The sequence below is a fragment of the Condylura cristata genome, unplaced genomic scaffold, assembly GCF_000260355.1.
Source record: "Condylura cristata isolate star-nosed mole 26May11 unplaced genomic scaffold, ConCri1.0 scaffold00004, whole genome shotgun sequence".
In the NCBI taxonomy this organism is placed as follows: Eukaryota; Metazoa; Chordata; class Mammalia; order Eulipotyphla; family Talpidae; genus Condylura; species Condylura cristata.
The window spans coordinates 60,905,173-60,928,963 of NW_004567105.1; the positions used below are offsets into that span (position 1 = coordinate 60,905,173).

General features: G+C 40.5%; 1 protein-coding gene across 6 annotated transcripts in view; it reads right to left on the minus strand.

The window, feature by feature from the left end:
* Positions 1-23,791, minus strand: part of RBM6 (RNA binding motif protein 6) — an 89,329-nt gene that overhangs the window by 5,720 nt on the left and 59,818 nt on the right. For 5 of the 6 annotated variants that reach the window (XM_004676142.1, XM_004676141.1, XM_012720418.1 and 2 more), the window contains 12 exons: positions 15,077-15,151; positions 13,674-13,734; positions 11,187-11,456; positions 9,693-9,853; positions 8,363-8,460; positions 7,683-7,725; positions 7,450-7,531; positions 7,131-7,216; positions 6,432-6,578; positions 5,261-5,356; positions 2,760-3,020; positions 221-295 (listed from right to left, as the gene is read on the minus strand). In XM_004676142.1, coding sequence (XP_004676199.1) covers positions 221-295; positions 2,760-3,020; positions 5,261-5,356; positions 6,432-6,578; positions 7,131-7,216; positions 7,450-7,531; positions 7,683-7,725; positions 8,363-8,460; positions 9,693-9,853; positions 11,187-11,456; positions 13,674-13,734; positions 15,077-15,142 — 1,446 coding nt within the window. In that variant the 5' untranslated portion in view covers positions 15,143-15,151. Of the gene's footprint in view, positions 1-220; positions 296-2,759; positions 3,021-5,260; positions 5,357-6,431; positions 6,579-7,130; positions 7,217-7,449; positions 7,532-7,682; positions 7,726-8,362; positions 8,461-9,692; positions 9,854-11,186; positions 11,457-13,673; positions 13,735-15,076; positions 15,152-16,099; positions 16,184-23,791 lie in introns of those variants that run through there. The other variant, XM_012720420.1, reaches the window with a different exon arrangement.

Genomic DNA, 23,791 nt, shown 5'->3' on the forward strand with positions numbered 1-23,791 from the left:
ATAAATCTTTAAAAAATAAAATAAAATAAACTTTATAGAGGTGTAATTTATAAAGTATACTCATTTTAATTTAGTTTGATAAGTTTTGAGGAATGGTCATACCATCCTTTAGGGTCTCTTTGGTCCCTTTCTTCTTAAAAGAAAACCAGCATATATTAGTAATTCTATACCAGAAAGCAAAAAGGGCTGGGGTTGGAAAATAACAGATCAACAGGCTTACCTCCCGTTCTCTCCTCTCCAGATAGGCTAGCTCCTGCTCAGACTGCTTTATCTTCCGATGGATTTCTAGGTTTTGCTGGGAAGAGAGAAAGCTCTATGAGTATAGGCCTAGAGAATGTGGACCAGGAAATGCTTCTAAGTCTTTTCCAATAGCTGCATTAAGACTAGTTCCTTTCACTCTCCTAAATGATCACATATACTGTCAACAGCCCCTAACTGGTCTTACTTTAGGTTCACTAATGGGAACCCAGGTTCAAATGATAGCTTGTCACATAGGTTAGATATGTGACACAAGTGGGAACCTTATTCTACTTTCCTCCAAAAATGCAGAAGACAAATCTGGCTTACTTCTCTATCTAAGGTAAAATGTAGGGGAGCAGGAAATATGGGAAACATGACAGTAAGGAAAACACAATGTCCACATGTGCTGCTTACTGCCCCCCAACCCCCTTACAGGGCCCATCCTCAGGTATGATCACTCTTTCAAGTTCCCAGAGAAATATGAAGAAGGACCCCAAGGTCTCAAAAGAACAGACTGCACTGAGAACCCCTGTCCTTCAGTGATGGCTCCACTACACACTGCCCTCAGGCATCTTTAAGAAACTTAAGGTGTCCACAACAGCTCTTAAATGGAGAAGGGACCTGTGCACTAGATCGCTGTAAGGCAAGGACATGTGTTACAGTCTACTTCCTATTGTCCCAGGGTCAGTTTAGTTGTGAATTCCCTAGACCTTGGGTTCCTCTTTCCTGAAAACTACTTTTTACCTCCTTAATATTCCTTTTCACCAGAAGGCTGAATTTATTTATTTTTTTTGGGTTTTGTATTGTTTTATAGATTTGTTTTCCAAGAGCAAAAGCACCTAGACAATCTAAATACAAGTCAGAAAACAAGTTTACTCTGTTAAAATCAGCGGTGATGTCAAAATACATGCTTACTTTAAGATACTTGCTAGTATCTTGAGTTTTCTCTCAATAAAGAAAGGGCTTGATATTTCATTTACATACATTCACCTTATCTGCAATTTCTTGTAGTCACATTAAAATTTCCATATCTATAATAGGAATTTCAAGCCCAAACTCATCCTCCAAGGCCTTGATAACTGCCACTTGGTCCAAAATGCCTAAGCCCAGATCTTTTATAAGATGAAAATTTACTGAAAATTTTCTGGGTCAATCTTATCAGAGTTTCAGCTCTCCCTGGTGATGTAACGGGCCCATCACTGCAAGCAAGCTGCAGCTGCTTCAGTGCCGGCCCTGCCCCCAGAGGTGATTCTAGGTGGTGCAGCAGACCTCTCCTGTCTTGCCCGATGCTCCCCTAGGTAGTGTAGTTAGTCGATCTGCCTGTTCTGACTCCCACACTGTCTCAGGTGGATCTTCTCACCACACCTGCATCTCTGGCATGTACCCCATTTCTGTATGCATAAATAAATAAATCTTTAAAAAAATCTTATCAGAGTTTCAAGGTGAAAAGAACACAGTCCTTGATTCCAGCTAATGTCAAAGGGAACACAACACTATACTGGTGGCACAGCTGAATAGCCCTGGAACTTGTCTGGGCCCCATGGGCCACAGGGTGATGCTGGGCAGCTGGTAGTGGCCAGCATGGGGGCCTGGGTGTGAAGGACTTGTGTAGTCAGTAGCTACATCTGCAAAAGACACAAGTGACCATGGCTGAGAGCTGAAGTTTAAATGTGTACATCTGGTTGCTTAAAATTCTAAAAGGTCAAAGGCACGTGGGAGATAGTCTATTTCAGGGATTGTCAGGAAGCGCTTCTCAGAATCCTAGAAGCCTTCACAGAGGCAGCTGAGGAAAGAGGTGTGCCTATTACCAAAAGTAGAGCTTCTCAGCTTTTCACTATGGCTTTGGGCTCTATACTGAATATCCATATTCAACCCTCTCACCTGCTCTTGCTACATTTGCTAGAGGAGTGTGAAATTATTCTAATCTAAGAACATAAGTCCATCTATGGCTTTGTCCAGAATTTGGCTCCCTGGTCAATATATATAAATGGAAGACAGCAGGGGAGGACCAATGTATGTCAGTTTAACACCCAAGAATAGCTTTTGCGTCATGGCTTATAGCAGTAACTCACAAGATGAAGAGATAGTGGAATGTGGCCCACCTCTGGGAGAAGACGCACACTGCTAGAACTACATGAAACCAGGTTTACCAAGCCATTAAGTATCAAAGAAAAGAAAGGGCCTAATTGAGCTCTAATTGTTTGTTAGGTTAATGGCAGAGCTAAGATGAGAAACCCAGCAAGTGAGTTTTTATTCTATGACTCTGTTTTCAGCATCGATGCTGTGACTGATGACACAGCCATACTGTTTCTCTTAGGTTTACATACTGGTTTTTTGAAGGCAGACACAGCCTTAATGCAGAGCAATTCATGAGCAAAGTGGAGGACCACTTCATTCTCGAATTAGAATGACTTAACTATAGGAACTGGGGATGATATAGACTGAGGAAGGTCAATATGAGTTTATTTATTTCCTGTAATGCTTATTGAGTTTCAATGTCAGGGTCCCTCCCCTAGTACCTTGTGCAGGTCTGAGAGTTGCTGGTGTTTGATCAGAACTTCTTTGTTGGGAAACTGTCTTCTGCAGAGCAGACATGCCAGTTTATTCCAGTCAGTGAGTTTGTCTTCTTCATTCTCCTTCTTGGTGAGCTCCTCTCGTTGCTGAGGCTGTGCTGTGCGTGGCTGTGGAGGAGGGGTCTGCTCCTCCTCCTCATCCTCCTCATAGTCACTGTCTCCTCCATATTCACCCAGGAGGCCAATTAGTGGATTTACCACCTTAGGCTGGAAGGAGAAGGCCAAGGATTAACAACAAACTCAACCTATGACTTAGGGTCTGTTTCCTGGATATTTTGATGTGGACATCTCATGGCTTCTCTTTTAGTTAGAATAATGTCATGGGCTCAGAAGAAGCTCACCACCACATCACCCAATCCCAGATGGAAACAACATAACTTGAGCTTGACTTTGCTTCCTGCTCACTGAGATAACCAGAAAGTTTCCTTTAGAAGTGACTTTATCAACAGAATGGTGAAAAGAAAGAAGAAAAGTGGGAACTGATAGAGAATTTTGAGTTAAAAAGTTACAAGTTGGCCCTCCCTGGTGGTGCAACGGGTTAGGACACAACACTGCAAGCTGGCCACAACCACCTCACTGTGAGTTCGATCCCCGGCCCTGAAGGTGACCACATGGCGTGGCAGGCCTTCAGCAGTGTACTTCGTCAATCTGCCTGTTCTTCTCCCCACTCTCTCTCTGGTGAAGCCTCTCACCGCCCCTGCACCTCTGGCTTGTACTCTAGTTCTGTATGAATAAATAAATTAAGCTTTAAAAAAAAAGTTACAAGTTACAGGACCTCCCTCATGGCACAAGGGGTTAAAACACAGCACTATGGCCCTCCCTGGTGGCCAGCAGGTTAAAGCACTGAACTAAGAAGCTTAAGCCACTTCCGCATGAGTGTGATCCCCGCCTGTCCCAGAGGAGATCCACATGGCGAGGCAGACTTCTCCTGATGCGCCCGCTGCTCCCCTCAGCAGTGTACTTTGTCGATCTGCCTGTTCTGCTCCCACTCTGTCCCTGGTGAATCCTCTCACCCTCCGCATCTCTGGCCTGTACCCCAGTTCTGTATGAATAAATAAATAAATCTTTAAAAAAAACAAAACAAAACACAGCACTATGAAGCTATCCATAGCCACTGCAGCAGGTGTTCAATCCCCGACCAGGGAGCTGATCCACAAGGCACAGCAGACCTCTCCTCATCCACCCATTGCTCCCCTCAGCAGTGTATTTTAGAACACCTGCTTGTTCTGCTTCTCATTGTCTCTGGTGAATCCTATCACCCCCTGCACCTCTGGCCTATACTCAGTTTTTGTATGGATAAATAAATCTTTAAAAATAAACCAAAAGTTACAAGTTATAAAGAGGAAGAATTAACAACCACTTCTAAGTCACCATAATGCAGAGTAAAGGAAAGATAAAGCCCCTGAAGGTTATAGTGACCCCCCCCTCTACCCCAAAGGGATTTAGGAGGTGGACTAAAAGCAAATCAAGGATAGGGGCCTCCCTATCATTGGTGGCCCAATGAGTTAAAGCGCAGCACTGTAAACAAGCCATAGCTGCTTCAGTGTGAGTCTGATCCCCAGCCCTGGAGGTGACCACATGGCACAGCAGACCTCTCCTGACCCACACAGCTCTCCCCTCAGCAGTGTACTTTGTCAATCTGCCTGTTCTGCTCCCTACTCTGATTCTGGTGAATCTTCTTACCGCCACTGCACCTCTGGAATGCACCCCAGTTCTATATGCATAAATAAATAAATCTTAAAAAAAAAAAAGGCAAATCAAACATAAACACTCAGGTAAACACATTCAACTTCTGAGTAAAAGGAAAAGGCATGATTAGGACAGATGTCACAACAAACTGAATCAATAATGTGGAGCAGGCAAAATATTAGTAGTCTATAGAGACTGTTAAATAATGATGCATGGTCACTGGAGTATGATGAAAGAAAATTTTTAAAAAGCAAGGTCCCTATTGTGATATATATTATCTATTATATACAAATACATATATTTATATTCAGTCATAATCAACAGGATCACATTACCACATCTGAAAATGTATATTCAATGTTATAATGCCTTGATCACTCTGGCCAAGCAGGCAAACTATAAAAATGAGTATGCATGTACTCCCCCATCTAAGAAATTCTTACACAACACTAAAAGGTTGTAAATATCAGGGCCAGGAAATGGGTCTCATTGGTCATTTAGAATAGAATTAACAAGACCAAGGCTGTAACTTAAAAAGAGTCAGGCAATCCCTGGGCTGGTCATAGAGGAAAAGAGGACAGTTAAGTCAAAATGCCTGATTCTCCAGTAATATCCCTATTAGCAGACAGGAACATTTCCCTCACGGTTATATTCAAGAAGAGCTCTTTTTCTGTGAGACACCAAGAGTTAAAGGCAACACCAAAACGAGGATACATCCCATCTGGAGCCAGCCCCAGCCCAGGTACCAGCTGTCTTACTGGTGGAGGACTCTCTTCTTTCTTCACAGCGGGCGGCAAGGGCTTCTTAAAGACATCCTCTGTGGGGGCTGTCTCCTCACTGGTGTTTTCCTGAAACTGATCAAATCCAAGTGAATTCTTATAAGACACACTTAAGTTGCATTAAGAGTTAAACCTGTTGAAATAGACTGATTTTCCAATCAGTCTTAATTTGTAAAATAGCTGCAATGTAGCTATCCTGATTTCAACAGTTAGGTGCCAGATGAGTTGTTTATGTGCATTATCACATAAAGTCTGACCACAATCCTCCAAATAGGAATTAATATTCTTATTTACAAATGTCTGGGACAATGATTAGAAAGAGTAAGTGGCAAAAGCAGAATCCAAATATTAAGCCAGTATGGCCCTGAAGTCCGAGTTCTCCAACACACTCTGTATCTCTAGATAAACAACTAGTATTACAAGGGGGTGGTGGGAGACAAATTGTGAAATGAATCACAAATTCATTTTCATCAATGTGTAACTGGTTTAGAGTTAATACAAATCTTTGGGAAATAGTTTGATTTTAAGTCAGAAGATGCAAAATTTTTCATCATCTTTATCTTCAAAATGTGTCCTGCTGATCTCATGCCTGCTTGCGACTAGGCAGGTGTTTCTTTTTTCAAACATTTTCCCTTTGTAAAACGGAGCAGCCCACCTGCTGATCTGCCCACCTGTGAGAATTCAGGTGCCTCTCCTTTTCTCCTTATCCTTTTAAAGGTAAAAAGTAAAAGGAAACATGTCCCAAGGAATTTTAAAAAGAGAACTAAAATGCTAAATGCTGTATGTTTTGATAGTATAAAATTAGAGAGGAGACAAATAACAAAGGAATGATGAAGAAAATGTTTTACTGTGCATTTATTCAACTCAGGAATTGAAATAATAATTAGAGAGGAAAGTATGCTACAATTACACCCACATAATTGTGTATACAGATTCAAGCACCAAAAAGGGAACCGAGGCAAGTGGGATTGTGTGGAGCTGAGGTGCTGGGGTGTAAGTGGGGCCATCATTTTAACACCCAAGTTTTTCATCTGTGAAAGAAAGTTCCCATGGGGTGTAAGAGGTAAGAAACCTAGATCTCTGTCTACAACTCTTCACTTTAACTTATAATTATAGGGTAAAAAAAGAGAAGAGTCTCAAGTTCTTTTACCCGTGTCACTCCTCTGTCTTTTTTCTCCTTGCCATCTCTTTTAGAAATTTCCTTCTTGCTACTTGACTTTCCTTGGCTGGTAGGTTTCTTTTCCTTGATTTCTTCTTCTTCGGGTGACCCAGGGTCCTGAGGCACATAGACTTCTTGCTGCAACACAGTTGGAAACAATTAAGTCTACAGAATCATTTTACTTTCCCAGTAGTTTCAGGTCTCAGGAGCACAATTCACTTATGGGAAAAAAGATCTCTCACTCCCAAGACTATGAAGACCACATCAAACGTCTGTTTAGATCACATCTCAAGAATGACTCTCATGACACGTCTGGACCACTCAATGTTGACCTTTCCAACAGCAGTGCTGTTCTTACCTGTAATGCTACAAGGCACTGATTTTCTTTACAGCCTACAGTTAACTTTATAAAGGTTATCATGTCTACATCCATCCGAAAAAATACAACTCAACTTAAGAGCTGGATATTTTAAATGCATTAAGCTATATATATGAGGTACAGAGAGTACAATGGTCAGGATAGCTGCTTGTATGGAGAAATATTCAGTTTCCATATATTTATTTAAACTTTTCCACCTTTTATGTAATGAGCATCCTGAAAATCCAAGGGAATAAAATCTTCAAAATATCAAAGCGCAGGCACTTTTCTCAAAATAACTATTAAAAAGGTAAACCAAGCCAAAAACTCACCTGAGTATTGGGATCATAATAAGTTCCTGCCAAGGGGTCATAATAGTAGCCAGTAGCAGAATCGTATATGTAGCAGTCGGATGATGCTAGAGGTGAATAAAATCAGAGCAGTGTTAGTCCTGGGAAATGAAGTTCCTGCTGAGGACTATTCAGGAACAACCCAAGAATGAGGGCACACAACCTCAACAGGTGCAAAATCTGTGAGATGGTGCTTACTCGAAAAGAGCATCCCAAGTCAATGGCAGCGCTTGCCACAAAGATTCCAACCAATGAGCAGTCCAACCAGAAAGTATCACAGAAATTAAACAAAGTCACTTACACTGCTGTCCTTGTCGATTTGTATCTGAAGACCAGTCTGAATTTCTGCTACCTCCCCTCCTATCCCGGAAGTATTTTTTACCCTATCATAGAAAGGTAAGTTAAAATTATGGAACTGCTGACAGTTACTAACCTTAACAGTCACCCACTATGGAATTCAAGTTTACTTTTTCAGTTAAGATCCTCAATTCAGTAAGGGTTTTAATAGTGTATTCCCCAACTGTTGAAGCCTACCTGATAGTAGTGCATGTGGTCAGAATGGTCCCCAGAATCATTTCTGCAACAAACAATAAAATGTGTCACTAGACTGCTACCAAGAGCCACCTTAGGCATGCCTAGCACTAGACTTGCCAACACACTGTCCTTTCCCCTATTTTGCAGGGAAAGGAACCAATTCAGCAGCAAATGCCACCATTTGCACTCCTGAGAAGGGCGCTGTAGCACTGGCATTCCTACAAAGCTGTCTACTAGAGCAAAACAGCAACTAAGTTGCAGGTGCTAGAGTAAAACCTGCTATAAACCCTGTAGTGTTCTCTCTGATGCAGCAATTGGGAATGAAGAGCAATTTCACTTCCTAGTGTTATAGTAGTATGAACAAGGTTAGGGGATTGTGAAATCAAGGTAGCATTTCCTTAGGAGTTTGAGGGCCAAGGATGTATCAAGGGCTTTCTCTATATCTAAGATAATACATTATCTGGGACTCAAAGATAATGGCAGTCAAGAGAGGGAGGACTAAAGTAGCTAATACTACTATGGGTGGGTGGGTGTTAGAACCTAGTCAGAATAAGACAAGTTTCAGAAAAGGAAAGCATGTGCATATATCTGACTGAACTCACACTGTCACTACCTCTCTAACCAGGAGTAGGAGTCTCCTACAAAAATCTTGAGTGGGCAGCCCCACCTCATTGGCTTACCTCCGTTTCCCAGTAGCCAGATTTACAGCTACCATCTTCCCATCAATGCTAAATGGTGGATCAAGATTCTGCAAAATCTTCACTACACGAAGAGCTTCCTGAGGAACCAAAGATATATTCCCCCCATCCTTTTAATTGAGAAGCAATTGACATATATCACTGTCTAAGCTTAGAGCATACAGCAGGATCTGACTTACATATATTGTGAAATGATTACAACAAGAGATCCAGCTAACACCCATTCTGTCATATAGATACAACAAAAAGAAAAAAGTTCTTGTGATGAAGCCTTAGGATTTACTCGTAACAATATTCCTTTTTATCACATGGCAGTGTCAGAGTGGCCATATATTATATTCTTTGTACATTTTATAGCTAGAAGTTTGCGCCTTTTGACTACTTTCTTCCAAATTCTCCTTGCCCCTATCTTCTGCTTCTTTTTGATGATGGCTATATTTTAACAGGTGTGATTATTATGAATCTCATTGTGGTTTTAATTTGTATTTCCCTAATGATTAGTGACCCTGAATCCAAAGATGCATTTGAACCTAAAAAGAGTAAAAAAGTCCTTTGATAGAGAACTGAACATGAATTTTCCTCCACAAAGAGAAAAAAGTCACTAAACATTATGTTCTGGTTGTAATTACAACAACATGAGAAAACTAGTGAAAACAGGTACGTCTTAATGGAGGGTTAATCTTAATAGTGATCTGAGCATATGTTAGTTTGTGGCATAAATTTCAAAAACTCAAATCCTCTTTTTTAGGCAACAACTGTCACTACATCAGATCCAGTTTACAATGTCTTGTGATTTTTGAGCAATGAATCTAAGAATTACCAATGATTTCCATTACTACTTTTAAGTTACTTCCATAGAAAAGGGCTTCATATATAAAACCTCAAGCTGTGAGAATCTATTAAAACAGTGCTTTGACACAAAAGATGTTAATACATCTGTCACCACCAAAACTACCTGTACCTGGACAAAACAGAAGTTTAAAGACTTGGAAAATTCATTAAAATCTTCTGAGATTCAGGACTCTACTTCACAAGTAGGTTAAATTCTCACTAAACTTCAAGGGAAGTTGTAAATGCTACAAGACAAAATTGGACCCAGAAAAACAATTCAAGAATTCTAACTTTCTGGAGCAGGTACTTTACCTATATGAACTTTAAAACCCCCCCCCCCCAAAAAAAAACAAAAAAAAACAAGAGGGGTCATGATACTAGGTAGCACATGAGAATTCCAATGATAAAGAAGTCCTTGAAACCCTTTTCAGGGTTCCATAACCACCTGTCCCTAAGCCATTCCAGTATAGGGGAAACTCACCGCATGGGAGTCGAGATCAATAAAGCCATAAGTGTGGCCCATGGGGCCTGTTCTGTTCTTAATGATACGAACATTGGCAGTAGTAAGGTGGACGTAGGGTTCCAGCACTTCCACGATCACCTCAGGAGGAGTTGAACGATAGATGCGTTTAAGCATGATGGCTAAACAAATCATGCACAAATGGGAGAGGGGCAAGGAAAGAGAGAAAGGTTAATTTTTGAAGCCCTCAGAGCCAGACTATATTTTTTTATTGCAGGTGACTAAACATACCACTCTGCTCTAGCGAGGCTGGTTCCATAATGAAATGCTAGTCAATACTTCATACTTTTCTTCACCAGTACTTACAAATAAAAAACTACATCTTGTTGCATCTGAATAGTAAGTTGCTATTTGTATAACAGTGTACTCTCCATGAAAAGGGGACATTCCACGTTCCCTGCATCACCTAATGAAGGGCAGAGCAAAGCAGAGGGGAAGCTTAAAAGGATTTGAAGAGAAGACTTAGAAAGGAGCCTCCCTGGTGGCATAGGGGCTAAGACTCACTGCTATCAAGCTACCCCTGCTACGGCCTGAGTTCCATCCCCAGCCAGGGAACTGACCTACATGGTGCAGCAGACCTCTCCTGTCTCACCCACTGCTCCCCTCAGCAGTGTATTTTCGTCAATCTGCCTGTTCTGCTCCCTACTCTGTCTCTGGTGAATCCTCTTACCACCAACACCTCTGGCCTGTACCCCTGGGGTTCTTGTATGCATAAATTATAAATAAATATTAAAAAAAAGAGAGAGAATAAGACTTGGAGGAGCCACATTGAACAGAAAAACATGTGAAGAAGAAACCACACTTGCTTCTTGGTCTTGGACTTGCACCAGGGACTTGGGGAACATGGAAGAAGACCACGTGAAAGAGATGTGGGTGAGCAACCCATGGGGCAGTTAAACAATGGCAGCCTTTATGTGACTTTAATTTCCTTTCCTTTCAGACTTGCCAGACACCTTCTGCCCCTTTCTCCTAATTCCCTGCCTGAATATGTTTGTGGCAAGCTTTCAGGCATCAGTGGTCTTGGTTTGGGCCAACCCTGTCTGGATGGGCATTTACCCATGAGGGGATGGGTAACTTGGATGTTTCATTAGGAAATTATATCCTCTCTCTTCTCTTTATGCACACTAATTCTATTAAAGTTCTTTTTTGTTGAAGGTCTTATGCAAATAAACAGTATGCTTTGTTTTTCTGTGAGATGACAGAACCTAGTTAAGAGTGTGTAGTGTTTGGGAGTCCCAAGGCACTCCTCATTCTTCCCACTAGAATTTGGAGAATGTAGATTCCCTCAATCAGTACAGCAAGGCTACAGAAAGTAATAGGCTTTATTACTAATTGAACAGTTCCACTATAGCATGACAGTTAGTCTCTAGCCACAATGGTGTGGAGATCTATGCTCTAATTGGTTGTCACAGTCTAGTCACAGGTCACAGTCACATGCCCTGACAAACCACTTACTTTTGCTCTCGCCATCCTGTCGCGTATCCCCAGACCATGGTTCCTTCTCTCGATCTCTCCGAAAGGTGGGTCCTTCTCTTCGAGGAGGCAGATACCTTTCTGCTTCTCTCTTTTGATGTCCCAAGCGTTCTTGTCCTTCTTCTCGTTTCTTGAGTTCAGCTTCCTTATCAGCTGACCTTGGGGGCTGACTGGGTTGTTTTTCTGATGGTGCTGGTATGGATGTTTTCTGAGGTTGAGGGTAGGTTATTAATTCTTGCTTGGCCTCTGTCACTAGATTAACAGAAACAAAGAGAATCTTCAGTAATTTTCATCTAAAAAAAAAATAATACTGTTATGATTCCTCCTTACCTGCCACCAAATAAATACACTGGAATACTTTCAATGTCAGAAATACCTACAGATCAGTGACAGACAACACATGAAATAATTCACAAAAGAAACTATCCAACTATTTGAAAATTTTAACTTGTAAGTTTTCTATCACTTCCGAAACTTTTTTCAATATAGGAAATCCTTCATCAGACCCTGGACCTGTCTATTATAACCAATGAAAACAGACTTGGAAATTATGAAAGATTTGACCCTCACGGGCCCTCCCTGGTGCTGCAACGGGTTAAAGTCCAGCACTATGATGCTAGCTGAAGCCTCTTTAGCACAAGTTCAATACCCAGCCAGGGAGGTGACCCACAGGGCGCAGCAGACCTCTCCTGACTCGCCTGCTGCTCCCTTCAGCAGTGTATTCCATCAACCTGCCTGTTCTGCTCGCCACTCTGTCTCTGGTGAATCCTCTCACCGCTCCTGCACCTCTGGCTTATACCCCAGTTCTGTACACATAAATAACAAATCTTAAAAGAAAGATATGACCCTCACTAGAAATGTGGTACAAAACTATATCCCAGATGTGGTCTTAAATTCTAAGACCAGAGACCCCCCTTTTTCAGGAGAAGCTAAGAATAGGCCTACCTGCTTGTAACTCTTACACATATACAAATAATTGTGCTGGGCAAATGTTCTTTAAAATATAAATTATTCGGCCCTCCCTGGTGGCTCAGCGGGTTAAAGCACAGCACTGAGAATCTAAAGCCGCTTCTGCATGAGTTCAATTCCCGCCAGCCCTGGAGGTGACCACATGGTGTGGCAGACCTCTCCTGACCCGCCCACTGCTCCCCTCAGCAGTGTACTTTGACCATATGCCTGTTCTGTTGCCCACTCTGTCTCTGGTGAAGCCTCTCACTGCCCCTGAGCCTCTGGCCTATACCCCAGTTCTGTATGCACAAATAAATAAAATCTTAAAAAAAAAAAAAAAAATATATATATATATATATATATATATTCACTTGAAATCCCTTTCAATAGCAGGACAATTTGTCTAGTACGTTAGGGGAATATTTCACAATTCATTCTTAGAGGGTTTACTGAAAGCCATAGGCTCATAAAGAAACTTTTTATAGTAGTAATATGGATATTACTTGATAGCAGTATCAGGTGACTAGTAAACATCCACTTTTATATACTTCCTGGTTAAAGTTCCAAACCTTGTTGCCCAAGTGTTCTGAAACCAATACATTCATAAGAGTAAACTGAGAAAGTCTTTCCTGAGAAAAGACATGATTTTGCCCAAATGAAATAATATACCTAAAAATCTCAGCTGTTTACTCACCTTCCTACAAGTTGGTTTGGTTTCTAGAGCATGTAGAGTGTTCCCCAAAAAGATTCTCAGAACTTTCTTCATAGCCCTCACTAGAGAGTAGTAGACTTTCTACTACAGGTCTATAGGTTAAAAGACCAGCTAAGAAGTTCTTTGTAGGCATACTAAGTTTTAACCTTAGAATAAACAGGTCTTTTATAAAGCTACATGGATTCTCCTGAACTGTATTTTACGGTCATTTTATAGCTTCCTTAAGGGAAATAGGCCTGTAACATCCACTTCTATAGTACTGTTGCTACGAGTCCTTTTGATAGGCTCTTCCAGGTTGTCTACTTAAAGATTCTTCTGGAGAAATTTATTTTAGAGTCAAGTGACTGAATGACTGGTAGCTTTTTTTTTCCTCTAAAAATTAATGTATACTCTCAAATTTGATTTTCTCTATTTAAAAAAAATATTTTTCTACTTAAGATCCTGAAATGTCTAGACTGTAAATCAGAAACCAATGTTGACACAAATGATTCTCAATGATTTCAAAGCAGTGGATGGTAGGGCTGGTGTCACAGAGACTAACAACATGCAGACTCTTTCTCAACCTCACAGCTGCCGACTCAGCCGCACCAATGGGAGGTGTCCACCCATTTCTTTCTCCTAATAGAACTCTGAAATTCAAAACTGTTCACTTACAGAATATATAAAGTTAGATTTCACATTACACTTTTAAAAGCTTCACAGGTCAACTTGTATTTAGGAATGAATATTCTTCAAAGCTAAGGAAAGCATGAAATTTGTTTTATCTGCACAAAATAAAAAAAACCTCCACCAATTCCACCACCACTCACCTTCTCGTGGGCATTTGCAGAGTGAACATGAAGACTGCTGTCCTCCAGTGCTGGCCTTACACTGTAAGGAAAAGGAGAAAATATTCAATTAAACCAAAAACATTAAGAAAAAATATTTAGTACATCCAGCAATGTAATATGTGCCCAAATGAAGAAAGTCACACCCAGATAACCTTGATGTCTAATAAGTTTCGCATTTATCGAAACTTAAGACTGAATCTGATGAGCTGCTTCTTGAGAGCTGCCTTCTAAGAGGGCAAAAGCCTGAAGTGCCTTTGTCTCAGAAAATGATTTCTATAAGAAATGAACTAAGAAAACTTTGCTAAATGCCCTAAAGTCTGTGACACTCACAGTCTACATGCAAAATTTGGTCCTGACAATTCCATTCAGGCTTGGTTGGGACTGAGAATTCAATTATCAATTTCTTTTTCAAACTAATTAAAAAAAAAAAAAGCAAGAGGGCGAGGGAGGGTGCAAGGAAGAACATATACAGGTCGTACTTCTGGCAGATATTCTGAGGATGTTTTAGGAAAAAGAACATTCATTGGTCCTAAACAAAGAAAAAGACACTTTGCAATATGAATACATAAATATCAATAAATATTTCACTAAAAAAGACATACAGATGGGCCAACACATTGCCTGTTATCAAAGAAATGCAAATAGAAAACATTTCATATAACCAAATGCCCAACTGATAAATAAAATATGGTAAAACCAAATCATAATATCCATGTCATAACAATGATACATGCCACAACAAAACATGCTTTATAATGCTTAAACTTTAATCTCTGCGCCACCAAGAAGCCCTCTATAATACTTTAATAAGTCATGATTCAGAAACTTTAAACACTTTCCACAATTATTATTGAAAGTACTAGCAATGAAAAATACTATCTTTCATGCTCTTTTGCAATTAAGCTGAATTTTAATTGCCTAAAATCTTTCTATCAGTCTAAAAGGCCATAAGTTTAACAACAGTAAAATGTCATGGTATCTTAAGTTCTATATCCTTGGAAACCCCAGAATATCAAAAAAAATCTCTCTTACACAGAGGTTATATTCCAACCACTTATCCAAACACTGATGTCCTTGTGACTACTGCCAGGTAACTGGGTAGAAGTTCTAATTCAAGGGACCATTATTCTTTCAGTTCATAATCAACAGAAAGCATGACATATGTCTTTGGGAAAGTATCTTCCACTGTAGGTCCAGAATCCTCTATGGTCACAGATAGCTGGGAAGCAGGAGTTCTGGATGACCCTGCTCTAACCTCTAGTTCATCTGAAGTGAACCAGTGAAGACAAGCTTTGTCTTTGACAATACACGCTATCAGGTAGCATACCTGGAGACAGAATGCCAGATCCTTACTTCTAAGAAAAAGAATTCTTGGTACTTACTTGTTTACAGTACCAAAAATCCAGACTTGGTATATATTCAAGGGTGACCTCTTTGTCATGGATCATTAGGGTTCCCTGTGAAGACAAAGACAGAAGCCATCAACATCAGCCTTTGGAGAAATGGAGAGAGACAGGAAGGCACAGAGAGCCTTTCCAGTCCCCAAGCTGAAACATTTTGCCAAGAGTGAACTTATTCATTGACAAAAGGAAATGGCTGTTTTAAGCCACAGACTCGGGAGTGTGGCAGAGCAAGCTTAAGATTAGGGAAAAGGATAGGAGAAGATGAAATCAGTCTTCAGCTGTGGCTCTTGTAGATCAGGGTGCTGTCGTTGGGCAGGTTAGGCCCAGTTTATTCCTCTGGAAGTCACGTAGTGAACTCTCATATGAATCCCAGCAAGTCCCCACCTAGCTCAGGAGCTAGCACATTATCATGAAGCAAACTCTTCCTTTTGCAGCACAAGGCAAAGGAGCCCTCTCAATTATCTTCTTTTCCATGGCTAACTCACATCTCCTTGGAGAGGTAGTAAGGGCTTTTAACTTTGGTGCCTGAAAACTTTCTTTGGAACACTGGTTGTACGGCAAAAGCGCCAGGAGAAAGAGGTATGATACCGAAGACAGGAAGAAAGGAGCAAGGTAAAACTTCAAGGCAGGTCACATCCTTATAGCAGGAAACTGAATGGCTGGTAGTGGCAGCAGTGGTGGTGGTGACGGCGGCAGCAACATCACTCTGGCTTGGAGCCTACAGAGCAAGCCAGCCACGAGATCTGAGGAGCAACCATTGGCAGAGAAGCACTTGGGAAAGTCTGGCACAGGAACCGGTGGGGGGAAAGGGCCCAGTAAGCCTGCAGTTAGAGCTCCTTTGTCTCTGCATTTTGGATAAGTTACAAATTCCATTCCATTTCAAGAGGGGGTAAAGTTTTGCTTAATAAACTCTAGCCAGCAGATGTGTGTGAGAGCAGAGGAAAAATAAAAAATCTCTGCCTACTGACAAGCACCCTCTCCCACGCTTGTAAGTGAACTAACCGAGGATGCGACTCTGGAACTAGCCCCTGCGCTGTGTTCATTCTCCGCCCTCTAGGGTCCTCTGTGTCTCCTCAGACAGGGCTCTGAATTATACAAGGCATTTCTTTGCAATTGGACCTCAGTTTCTTGCTTGAATCCACACATCTGTCAAATAATGCTTTACCTCTCTGCTTTTCACACCAAAAGAGTCAAGAGAAATACATAGAATAAAATTATTGTCTTGTCAAAACCAAAGGAAACTGCCCACCTATGTAGGTCCTAGAATCTGGTACCTCAGAAATTGTTAGCTGGCTTGTTTTTGAGATTAACAGACAACAATAATAAAAAGTTGCTAAATTTTATAAAGCGCTTACTCGGAGCCAGAAACAGTTGTATGTTATCTTATTTTTAATCCCCTAAATGATCCCATGGAATCACCTTATTTCCATCTTATAGGGGAGGAAACATGCTCAGAAAGGGGAGACCCACCTAGCCAGTGAGAGGCAAAGTCAGACTCATTTCTGGAGCTGTACAGAAGGCACCTCCTGCCCCATCCACCCACTATAATCAGGATAAGGAACATGCAGTCTGGCCTTAGGAGCCAATCCAGAAAAGCTCTGCTGGCAGTGAGCATCTGGGGACTACCATTCTGCCAAGCAGAGTTGGTCAAAATGGTAGCCCTTCTACCCAGAAGCAATAGGTAGCACATCACTTAAAAATATGGACTCTGGGTCAGGATCCCTGAATTTGAACCCTGCCTCTCCTCCATGACCACAGCAAGGTCTGTAACTTCTCGGAGCTTCAGTTTCCTCACCTATAAAGGAGGGATAACAGTACTTACTTCATAAGGTAGTCATGAAGATCAAGAAACTTAGTACATGTAAAGAGTTTAGCATAGAACACAGTGAGGGTTCAATGAGTGTATTTCACACCTAAAAAAAAAGTGCTAGAAAAAGACCAGCATCAGCAAGTGAAAGTAGACAGGGGCCAATAGCCATTCATGTCGCCTCACTTAGGTCTGAAGTATTAATATTTCACAATCCATAATAGTTTACTGAAGACTAAGTTTTCATGAGGAACGGTCACTGAATATCAGAACCTGCATCTTCATAAACACTTAGTGTTAAATGTCAATTGCTGAGCTAAATCTTAAAGAGTTCAAGCTAAATCTTGCTTTTGTTTTTTATTTCAGCACCAAGAACAGTACGTGAGGTACAGAAAAGGAACTTTTTTTTACAGAACAAACAAAAGATAAATGGGCCCCAATACCCCTGGAAGACTGGGTACTCAGCACAGAGTGCATCTGCAGGGAGTCCGCTGTCACAGCGCCACGCAATCCATAAAACTGGTTTGCCACTTGAATAGTGAACAGTGACACTGATCAAGGCATTAGTGGAAATTGTAGTCAAGTGTAAATTCTGATTTCACCACTTGGAGGCATCGGTAAATTCAGGAACCTCTAAGGCAGAGAGCACTTCATATTCTCAAATAACAAATAAGTACGCCACTTCAGGAGCCACAGATGACTTTCTGTAGAGGGTGGGGAATTTCTCCTGTCAGCAGTCATCATCAGCAGATAAACTTCAACATTACCTTCACATCATATGTTACAAAGACAATGACTTCTTATTCTTCAGTCCCCTACAACCAAAGCGGCCATTTCTTTTTAACACACACATGGTTAAGAGTAAGGCTGCTAGATGAGAACGGTCCATTGTTTTAATAAAAATAAACAAATAAAGATAAAAAAACTTGAATGAAATAATCAGGTTTATCTATGACTTAATACCCTAGAGGCTATCATAATTAGACAGGAAGATAAACAGAGGAAAGGAAGGCCTCCCATTTCAAGGCCCGTTGTTCAGACTTAATAGTGAAGCTCTGCCAGGAGAGAGAGCTTTAAAGCTATGCCTAGAAAGGGAGGCAAACTATGGGGAGAGTTGGAATAATAAACGGGTAGGGCAAGTTCATCATTTCTGGTTGTCCACTTTTAATTGGGTATTATGTATCATCTTTATACATATTTATTAGGTTACTAAATCAAAGGAACCATGGAGAACCCTAGTCTGATTAACCAGGTGTGGTTTCTTAAAAGGTACCATATATTTCAAAGTAAAACGAAAGAAATCTCCTTTCTCAGGAACTAGATTAGGTGTAACTGAAGCATCTCATGTTCTACTGAGCTTGGACTTAAAATTAGGTTAAAAACCACTAAAATCACCTTACTTCAGATGTTCCTAAGTACCTCTCAAAGGGTCTTTCCCATCAAAAGGTCTTAATGTGGAGCTACAAAAAAAGCTTGAGATAATTGTACTCCTTAACAGCAAAGCAAGTCCTTATTCTTTTCCTACAGGAAGCATGTGCTCAGTATGAAGGCTGTTGAATTCAACATTCACATTTCCATTTCCCTTTCAGCAGCTGTTCTTGGACATTTATAACTCCATTCTGTCTCTGTCAACCTGTGAGAAGGACTTGGGTCAGAAATGACAAGCTAACGTATGCTCAGATGACTGTAACCAAGACCCAAGAATTCTTAAGAACTGGATAAGTACAAGAGAAAATGGAAGAACATTCCCAGCCAGCAGCTTTGGTTTTCTGTTGAAGATCTTCAATATGTGCACATAGTCATAGTTGTACTTTGTACTGAGAATACAGGTTCTCTGTGATTTATCAGATCATCCATGAAAGCACAGAGACAGACAGACAGGATCAAAATGCAGGGGGAAAGTATGTGAGTCCTGTGAATACAACTCACACTGAAAAATCAGCAATCCCTCTTCAGAGGAGATTTGTGCTTCTTCCAAATACAGGATGGGAGAATCAGGTTACAGGTGGCTGAGAACTGGTACTGTTTATCAGAGATAGTAATCTTTATTCACAAAGCAGTTACAGATTTACAAAGCCATTCTTCACAAATATCTCACTTAATCCTCACAAGTAAAACCTATTTCCAGAACATAGGAAAGTATGGCTGAGATACATGGAACTGTCTGTACTCAGGCTTTCTTTTTATCACAGTGCTTTTCTTTGTTTTTAAATTCCTGGGAGTCAGTTAACTTAATACTTGCCACAACATGAGAGGTGGTTTCTGATGACAAAAGGTAAAAGGTAAAGTCTAAAGAAAATGTACAGTTCATAGACACATTGGGAATTTTTAAAGTGCTACAAAGACGCTGCTCCCAACAGCATCCCCCCAAAATGGCCTCTTCAAGGTGGTCTTTATGCTCTTAAAGCACCTACAATCACTTTAGGCACTGTGCTTAGTACAAAGAGGGCTGCCACTAAGTAGCTGCTGCTGGGAGTTCACAACTATGGCGATCAAACACAGTAACAGGATTAAGCAGGTTTGTCATTCCTCTTAGTACAGAAGAGTGGTTTTTATAGAAATCTTATGCAAAGCAGTTGAGCTCATTCTTTCTGATCCAAAGATACATGATCGTTCAAATAATTTGTAAAACTTAGTATTCCCAGAGGTCAAAACCAAAATGAGACAGAAAGAGAACAGGGAGGAGGGAAGTAGATGGGAAGCACACAGTATTCTCTGTGGCGGCACCATAGTTGTCCTGTAACCTCTTCTGCTTTTGCTAGAATGGCCTTCACCCCACTTGAGTATAATACATTGCTCTCTGAGCATCTGGGAGATAAGGCTACAATGCAATCTACTCAAAAAGAATCTCATTTCAGGGTTCCATTTAAAGTTGAGGGGAAAGGAGACACTGTCCTTTCAGCTGCTATTTATCTTGAGATATATTTTCTTATCCAGATGAAAGTACAACAAAAACTTTTTCTAAAATGGTCTTTAATATTATTTTCCACTACCTGCTCATTTCCTAAGAGAACACAACCGGCATCTTGCTAAGACCTTGCACTCTCTGAAGTAATGGCTAATCTGTGTTTCAATGAACCCCTGTTACTAAATTTGAGCTGGGCAAAGTTGGGGTTACAAATGAACTGAGCTCCAGGAACACACACTTCATGTCAGGTTTGACATTGTAGTCTGAACATTATATGGTATCTGGTACTGAGAATATTAATATATTCCACCCACTACTCCACTACTCCCTAACAGTCTTTTGCATATTTTAAATTAAGACCCCACGCGGCCCTAGATAAAGCCTCTGTTATTACAAAATAAAATCTGTGATCTGAAGTCTTGGGGATAAATTCATTTACTTAAGTCCAGGAGGACTTAAAAATAGATGTCTGGGGTGGGGGGTGTCTGTAAGATTCTTCCATTCTAGGTATCAATTTGATTAAAAAACAAGGCAAAATATAAACAAACAAATGAATAAGTAAAAAAACAAAATAGCCAAAGATCATTCTCTCTTTGTGAGAAGAATATCACAAAAACAGACTACCAGGCAGAAGGAGCAATCAGCAAATTTCTTTACCACAAACATACTTCAAAGAAATTATTTACAAGCTCCGTCTACTTAGAATACTTTTAGAATAATCAATCAACAACAAACCACTAAAATACAAGTAATTTTGAAATTTTCAGTTAAAATTTTGTAACTTTTAGAGCAGTGTTTTGCACTCAATGTTTATAAGGACCTCAGCCTAGTTAAGATTTCCCTGATTAATAATTTCCAAACAGAAATATGACCTACCCAAGTATATTACAGTTGAACATATTTTACTGATAACCTTCAAATTCAGGATTCTACAACTTCCATCTTATTTTCCCCCTCATCCTTCAATAGGTTTCAATCACACAAAACGAAATCAAAACACTCAAATCAAAATAGAATAGAAACAAGAAACAACTTGTTCTTTCTTAACAATTTTTTTCAGTTAATCCTAAAGTAATTGTGAGGTATTCAGGGCAGAGGATTTTAGCTCCAGAAAAAAGAGAGGTTCTCTATTCTGTTTCAATTAGGATCACTTTTCTCCCCCACACTTCCCACACTTTGAGATGACCATTCTGTAACAGCTTCTCAAGTACTTTCCTCTGGAAAAAGTGACCTTAAATTCAACATATATGTGTGTTTCATTGTTTAGTCTCTAAATTGAGTCACTGTAGGGAAACAAAAAAGTCAGTTTCTAAAATCTGTGTGGAATATGTAAAACTTCCTCTCATTTTGTTTACTGAATAACACAATCAAACCATTTCTCATTTTCTGACAGCTGATGGCAGGAGATGGGAGGAATACCTGAGAAAGCAGATAAGGCCTGCAAGTCCTACGACACTGCTGAGCCCACAAAGGATATGTTCCCCTGGCACCTCCCAAAGGACCAGCAGCTATTCTTCCGGCTTCACCACTAACGAGAGATTATTTCTATTGGCTCTTTATCTACTACCTCCCACCCAAGAATCTTAACTCGCTTAAAGGTTGTTTCTATTAGCCATTCTGGCTTCAATGTCCCTACCCAGACATTTCAGAGAGCCCTGCTGATTTATTTTCTGCTGAAACAGTGCCCTGAAAAGATGAATAAATCACAGGGCTGCCAGGCTTCTGAATACATACTATTCAACCTCCATTTTAGGGAGGTGACCACCCACCATTCTTTTCTTCTTAGGCAAAAAGCTACAGACCCAAAGCCATACTGACAGAAGTTACAAGACTAAGAATGGAAGCTTTGAGTAAAAAAAGGTCCATGGGAGAGGAGGCTAGGTCTATAATCCTTTCAGAGCTACTAATTTTCACATGCAAATAACTCAGAATTATCAAACTTCAGCCTTAAGAAAAATTGTGTGTGTGTGTGGGGGTGGTGGGGGTGGTGGTGGTGGTTGAAAGGCGAAGGGAATTTCCCATTTAAGAGATGAACAAGTTAAAGTGGTCCGTATTGGGAAAGCAAAATTTGCTGAACTGTATTATCATGGTTATCACTGCAGCAAATACTTGTAAAGAGAGGGAATGAGCTCTGAACAGGGTAGATTCTGGTAATCTAGCAGTTTGGGAGAAGATTAAGCCATGCAAACACTACTAATGTTCTAGCTGGAGTTGTCAGTGCTACAAAAGCACAGCTACAATTCCCAAGAAATCCTCCTAATTAGACTCTCATGTCCTGGGGTAAGCAGATCTATGGATGCCTTTAAATACCCTCATACCTAGGACATACCATCTAATATATTAAAAGACACTCCTTTTATAACTCTTTGAACTCAGCAAAGTAACTAAGGTAAATGATCATGTAATTAAATTTTTTTCTCTTTATAGAAAAAAACTGGAAAAAATACACTAAAAAAAGGGAGGGTCTTTAGCAGTATTAGGAAGTGCCTTGAGGTTTCTATTATATGGACTAGGCTGTATGCCCAATTCTCAAGGTAAATTCCAACTTAGTGTTCTGTCCTGCTGAATGCCCATATGCCAGGCAGTACAAACCATCTCAGGTTCAGGAGGAGGGCTAATTTTTTTTTAAAGATTTATTTTAGGGTCCTCCCTGGTGGCACAGCAGTTTAAAGCACAGCACTATGAAGCTACAGTAGCCACTGCAGCACGAGTTCAATCCCTGGCCAGGAAGGTGACCCAAATGGTGTGGCAGACTTCTCCTGACACGCCTACTGTTCCCCTCAGCAGTATATTTCAGTACATCTGCCTTTTCTGCACCTCTCACCTGTACCCCAGTTCTGTATGCATAAATAAATCTTTTTAAAAAAAGATTTATGCATACAGAACTGGGGTATAGGCCTGAGGTGCAGGTGCAGTGAGAGTGGGGACAAAGTGGGGAGCAGAACAGGCTGACTGTGGGGGGGTCAGGAGAGGTTTGCCGCGCCATGTGGGTCACCTCTAAGGCTGGGATTGAACTCATGCTGAAGTGGCTTTAGCTTCTTAGTGCTGTGCTTTAACCTGCTGTGCCACTAGGGAGGGCCCGAGTATGACTAATTTTACAACATACAGCCTGTGTCTTTCCAAAAGATTTTAATTCAATATGCTGATTATTTCTTCCTAGAGGAAGACTTCTAGAATTTTACAGATTAAACAGCCCAGCAATGCTCTCATGGAGATATTTTAAAGAAAAGGACAATTAAGAAGCACAGTTTTAAATAAATAAAAAGCAATCATCACTATCTGATATTCTTATGAGAAGAATTATAGAAAGGAAAGAGTTCTTTAACATTACCAGAAGAGACAAAAGAATGAGAGAGTTTATGCTAAGAGGTCAACTGTATGGACAGTTCACCAGTTTTTAAGTGTTATTCTAGTTTCAAATACAACAGACAAAGTTGGATGTGACCTAGACAGGAGAATATAATAAACTGTGCTCCAAGAAAATGAGATAAAACCCTTTCTATGATGATGATGTTAAAAGCCAAAGAAAAAGCTTTGAAGGCCAAGAAAGCAGTCCTAAAAAGGTGTCTATAGAACAAGAAAAAGATTTACAACATATTGCCCACCATCAAAGGTACCCAAATATCCTAAGAATAGTGATCCTACTTGATCACTAATACTATCATCAAGTTCACCTGACCACCAAGTCAACCATGACTTGTGTTCATTATAGATGTCAAAACCAATAAGCGCCAGATCAAACAGGCTGCCAAGAAGCTCCAAAGACTGATATAGCCCAGGTCAAGACCCATAACAGACATGATGGAGAGTGGGCATAAGTGCAGCTGGCTCCTCACTATGATGCTTTGGGTGTTGCCCACAAAACTGGAGTCATTTAAACTGAGTCCAGCTGGTTGATTCTAATATAATTTTCCACCTTAAAAAAAAGAGAGTTCACGGCCCTCCCTGGTGGCGCAGCGGGTTAAAGCACAGCACTGAG